The 6,000-nt window shown below is 36.5% G+C and overlaps 2 protein-coding genes across 2 annotated transcripts; both read left to right on the top strand.

Annotated features, from left to right (window-relative positions):
- Window positions 1-529: 529 nt before the first annotated feature.
- CBG17189 lies at window positions 530-865 on the top strand (the record flags this gene model as incomplete). The annotated part of the gene is made up of 2 exons (XM_002644154.1): window positions 530-598; window positions 647-865. The coding sequence occupies 2 exons, from the start codon at window positions 530-532 to the stop codon at window positions 863-865; spliced, it is 288 nt and encodes a 95-aa protein (XP_002644200.1).
- Window positions 866-1,184: 319 nt separating this feature from the next.
- Window positions 1,185-3,722, top strand: Cbr-ugt-46 (the record flags this gene model as incomplete). Its single annotated transcript, XM_002644155.1, has 10 exons — window positions 1,185-1,328; window positions 1,390-1,507; window positions 1,550-1,642; window positions 1,693-1,828; window positions 1,885-2,079; window positions 2,624-2,945; window positions 2,990-3,062; window positions 3,106-3,217; window positions 3,264-3,377; window positions 3,434-3,722. 10 exons carry the CDS (start codon window positions 1,185-1,187, stop codon window positions 3,720-3,722), a joined length of 1,596 nt encoding a protein of 531 aa, XP_002644201.1.
- Window positions 3,723-6,000: the final 2,278 nt, after the last annotated feature.

Raw genomic sequence — 6,000 nt, 5'->3', positions numbered from 1 at the left:
GTGAGATGCGCTAATTTCTGAGTCGTAGTATTGCTCGTCTTCAGATTCATTCCGTTGTCATCTAAAAACAACGGTGGGCAGAGCTTAGCTCCCACAGACAGAACACTACTGTATTGGTAAAAAAACAGCCAAATAGGGCCCAAAATAAAAAAAAACGTCGGAGGTAAGATTTTAAAGGCGCATGCATTAATTTGTTTTTTTCGCTGTTTGACCGACGATGCGATTTTGAGTATATTTTCGGCCGCAACGTGCATTGAAAATAGACAACAGTAATACCAAGAGTTGAATAAGCTTCAAATGACACCGTCATCTGAATTTTCACCTCAACAAAACGACGCAACAAATTTTGATGGCAGCGAGAACCTTTGTGTTTGTTCAGTGTCAGTATAAATTATTGAGAAAAAACTTTCGAAAAAACACGTGTTCAAACATCATTATTATATTGTCTACGATGTAGAATGGTATTGAAAATTCCCGTGTGAAACATCCAAAATATTCTGGAACGAAAGCCTCATTTCTCAAAACCAATATGATCCGTGCTAGTTTCGTTGCTTCCATGTTCTTCATTGTCGCTGTCCATTCTAAAATTTTGAATAAGGTGAGAAAAATAGTGTGTTAAAATTTTTCGAAAAGTTACTAATTCAAGAATTCGGAAAATGTGGAAATTCAACAACTCCTCAACATGGAAGCAGCGGCAATTGAGAGAGGATTATCTGCGGTTTTAATGCAAGAAGGACAATCGTCGGATTTGATTGTTCGTGCCGAGAGATATTACGGATGCGGTTGCGGCTGTGGATGCGCTAAAGTTGCAGTAGTTTCTGCAGCTCCATGTGCTGGATGTTGTGGATGCGGATATGGAAAATAATTGTCTATTGTTTATTAATAACCTATTTAATTTTTTGATTTTTCATTAAAACTTATATAACACTTGACAAAAAATCAAAAACCAACATTTACCACACCTATAAAATCCATATCAACCTACTACAAAGTTCAACATGAATCGGTAAACTAAGTCGTCACTAATCACGAAAAATCATTTTTATCAGTAGTCCCTTCTATTCTGTGTCTCGATTATCTCTCTTTCGATTTTTTTTTCTTTTCTATTGGTGGCGACGCAACAACCGATAAGATAGGAAGACACACAGCAATTCATTTGTTCTTGTGTCATGGTATTTTACACCATGAGGCTGCTGCTGGTGCTCGCACTATTGACCCAATTTGCACTATCCTATAAAATTTTAGTATTTTCCCCGGCAACTAGTAAATCGCATTTAATATCGAATGGAAGATTGGCTGATGAACTCGCGCAAGCTGGTCATGATGTGGTAAGTTATTTTCATTTTTTATAGAAGAATATTTTTGCATCCTTTCATGTATTTTTTGCAGACTGTTCTAGAATTGGATTTCCTGGGTATATCAGAAACCACAAATAGTGTGAAGAAAGCAAAAAAACGCATTATTGGCGGATTTGAACAAGCTACGCAATTCAAAAATGTTCTCTTAGGTTTATCGGAAAAAAAATTTCATAAAACATTTTTTTATTAAGGTTTCTCCGAAACTGTAATGGAAGAACCAAGTTTCACAGACGAGGTGAAAGGTTGGTGGGCTTATCAAAATGTGTACAATGATCTCTGTGCAGGTGAGTAATTGAAACAATTTTGACAACTTGATTGCTTCTTCAATTTGCAGAATTTCTGGAGAATGATAAAGTGTTCCACGAATTGAAAAAAGAAAACTTTGACGGCTTTTTTGCTGAGCAAATTAATCTCTGTGGATTTGGATATGCTCACGCGTTGGGTATCCAGAGACGTTTTTTGATTTCCAGGTTTTTTCCTCGAAAATATCGTTTGAATGAAATATACACATAACTTTGAATTACAGCTGTCCATTTTCTGCCCCTGTCTACGATTTTACTGGTCTACCGATGCCAACTTCGACAGTTCCATTTGCTGCCGACATGAGTGATGATCCATCGTATTACGAGCGTGCGAGAAACTTCTTGGCCGCCGTTGTTACCAAGTTCGAGTTTATGATGCTAAATAGTCGGTTGCACGAACATTTTTTGCACAAATGGGGGTGAGTTATTTTTTAATAAGCTAGAAAGCTAGAAATACTACTATAACTATTATAATATGCATATTGGTGTCTTTAAGTTTAGCTACATGTTACTTTGGTTTAAAATGTGTAGACGAATAACAAATTCTCGACTTTTTACTGAAATTGTAAATCCCCTATATTGACTAGAGGTTTCCACAATTTATGACGTTTTGTCTTGTTCTTTTCGAAAATAAAAATTTCGTATTCTCGGAGGAAAATGACACCTAATCAAAATCTCATCGACTTACGTTTGTCTAGTCTAAGGGCACAACAATTCGAGAAATCGGTCAGTTGCCCTATGACTTTATTAATAACTTGAATCTATCAGAAGTGATGCTGATGTACTACTCATTTTTAGAAACTTTTTTTTCGAGAAGATTAATCAGAAGAATGATATTAGAGTGATCCACTTCCTTTTTGTAACTATAGATTGAAAGAAACTGTTCATCTTTATTTTAATGACAAAATCAGCCTAGGTGTTGCATTAGTTATATCAAAAATAACCTGATGTAACTGTATTCAGAGCCGACTTTCCATCCCCAGCTAGCATTGCAAGCAACGTTGATGTCATTTTCATTGCCACCGATGAAGTGATTGACATTTCTACCACTACATTGCAAACGATTGTTCATGTTGGAGGTCTTGGTGTTGATGACGATATCACCGAGATGGACAAGGTGTTTTCCAATGAAATGGAGAAAGGGAAACTTGGAGTTATCTACTTCTCTCTCGGCACTATAGCAAATACCACCAAAATTGATAACAAAGTTATGATTAGTGTCTTGAATATTGTCAAAAAATTCCCAGATTATCACTTCATAATCAGAGCTGATAAATACGATATTGTAAGTGATTCACTACAGATATCCATCTACAATTAGTTATTCAGAGTACGAGACAGCACGCAAAGGAAGTTTCGAATGCATTTGTATCTGATTGGCTACCGCAAACTTCACTGCTTCGTAAGCAGTGAAATCAAAACAAAAAGCTAAGTTTCTGTTTCAGATCACCCCCGTCTCAAGTTATTCATTACTCATTCTGGATACAACAGCATTGTAGAAGCTGCACGAGCTGGAATTCCACTAATTAATATACCGTTCATGTTTGACCAGAACTTGTAAGTAGAGCTCTGTTCTCATTTCAAACAAAGGCTATTTTTTTAGAAACAGTCGTGCTGTTGAGAAAAAAGGATGGGGAATCCGCAGGCTTAAGAATCAATTGCTCTCGCAACCAGAAGCAATTGAAGAGGCTATTAACGAAATAATCCACAATAAAAAGTTAGTTCATTTCGCCATTCATCCAATATATGAAAAAGTCTCATAATTTTTTTCAGATACTCAGACAAAGCAATTAGAATAAGAGATCTCATCAAATCCAAACCTCTCAGCGCCTCTCAGCTTCTTGTCAAAACCACAGAATGGGCGATCAAAAACAACGGATTGGACGAGTTGAAATTTGAAAATCGCGGACAAACCACATGGACTTATTACAATCTTGATGTGATTCTTCCAATCTTATGGATAGTTTTCGCTTTTATCATTCCCACTATTTTTGGATGGTACAAGTTCAGCTGCTTTGGACATATTGAAGAAAAGTCTAAAACTAAAAGTAAAAAAGAATAATTTTTATTGCGTTTTAAATTTTTTGAAAATAAATGTGAGTTACATAGAAATTCGTGAGCAACTGTACCGTTCTGAACACCCATTCACTTCAATGATATTTGAGTCCCATGGAAACAACAAAAAAAGAAACGAAAAACAATTTTTCAAAAACCAAGCCACCGTTGACTTGTCAAAATACATTTAGAACAACACACTGAGCAAAAGGCTCTAACATGTTTTTCATCTTTTTATCTATTGTCAATTTTCGTCATCATTGATAGCCCAAAATCTTCAAACGTTTGTGCCTCCTGTGATGACAAACAGTCACTTCATTTTTGTTACAACATCTGAATATTTCATTAATCATAGAGAAATGCTGCCTTTGTACCTTTGCACTAGAATTGCAGATAGTGTTTGCTCCGCAAGTTCTAACGGTTTTTTTCATACTCGCAAAATCACGGCCGGGCCGATGAAGTGGCGGCCCGTTATTGTACAAACGCTGATTGTTTCGAATTCTTTTTTGAAATTCTCAAAGTTATCTCACAAATTAAAAAAACAACTATATCTTTTTTGACTACGTTCTAATTTGTTAACCTTTTTGGATAATTTAATTTTTTTTCCTTTTTGATTATAAAACAATAGCTCAATTTTTCACTATAAAATGTTCTGTATGAGTAAGGCGGGCCGGCGGTCCCTGTCAGGTCGACCCACGGGCCAAGAAAACAGCAGTCATCCGGCCTGGCCCGGCTCGTTGCAAGCATTTTTTTTCATATTTCAACAGATTTTTTCAAAAAAAAAGGTCAAATTCTACTCTTATTTGACCATCACTTTTAGAGGATTTGAATAGTAAATGAACGACAGAAATAAACTAATTCTATGAATGAAAATAGTGGGTTTTTTGAACGATCCATCCCCCTCATCCCATCCTCTCATATTTTTTTTGAATTGCTCATGTCTTCCTCTGTTTTTCCTACCATCAATTTATACACAGCACAGCATTCAATTTATATTTTTTTTAAGGCGTATATCTTGGAAAATAGTAATAGCCATAAAACGTTTGAATGAGGACAGCTGAGAAAATGACCATCAGCTGCTGCTACGGCGCTGTCACGGCTCCTGTTTTCGCAAGTGGTGAACCCCCTGCCAAAAAAAATAAGGCACATCTGTTCATTTTTCCAACGTCCTTTACGGGCACGACGTATCTGCCTTCGTCTTTCTTTTCTCCGGTCTTTCACCATTTTCGTATTTTCTCATTCCTTTCCTATTCAATTTCTGTGCCATTTATTGTCCTCTTTTCGTCCCAAAAAGTCAAAAGTGAGATTGGTTTTCTCTTCTAACCATGAAATTCTCTGTATTGTCTATTCACCTTCTTTGGATTTTAATTCACTTTTTTGTCTGAAATAGAAATCTGCAGACGCTCATAGCTGTCACTGAAACTACATTTTTGTCAAAAGCGCATACAAATATAATATGAATTTTAGTATGCCGTTTGCCGGTCGATCCAGAAGTCCATCTCCAGAAATCCCAGAAGTCCCGCGTATTAGAGTACCTCGTGCTCCACCACAATTCATTGGTTACGAAGTTATTGACAGGCAGTATTTGCAATTCAATCCCAACCCACTTGCTACCCAACCGAACACCGTTCATGTTGCCCTGTTGAATGAGTATCATGACTATTTGTAAGTGTTGAGTAAAAAAGCGGAGACGACTCAAAAAAGGATGAAAAAAAGAGGGATATTAGAGACAAAGGATGACGTAACCTTCAACTTTCTAGCGCGCGAACAGAAACATGCAGATACAAAGAAACAAACAAAAACATGAAACAAAATACCGTAAAAAGTGTAGGTAGGAACATTAAAACTGATGAAGGCCATTTTCGAGTGTTTGTTTTTGTGAATCTGATTTTCAAATATTTTCCTATTGCATTTTTGTAAGCACAAGTAAAGACGATTATGGTCAGTCATTACATGTGCCATTTCAAATGTTTTAACAAGTTTCCCTTCCCGATTAAAAGCTAGTTTTGCAAATCAAACATTTTTGACAACTCAAACACAAAGTAATAACTGAGTGCGGCTCAAACTATCGGCCACTTCAAAACGCATTTTTGAATTCTAAGAATATAAAAATTACATAGTCCATTTTCGAAACTCTAACGGGGTGTGTTCGTGCCAGCCTTCTAGATTTGTTCATACAAACAGAGCAGTGCAATTTAAATGAAATTCTTTGACGTTGAACGCTTTTCAGACTACCGAGACCACGCCCTCGTGCAGTAGTCGAGCCTGTCAGTTTCATCAGTATT

This window comes from Caenorhabditis briggsae (genome assembly GCF_000004555.2).
Source record: "Caenorhabditis briggsae complete genome, chrX, whole genome shotgun sequence".
Lineage (NCBI taxonomy): Eukaryota > Metazoa > Nematoda > Chromadorea > Rhabditida > Rhabditidae > Caenorhabditis > Caenorhabditis briggsae.
Note: the sequence above shows the minus strand (reverse complement) of the source record. Positions and strands in the feature narration are given on the sequence as shown.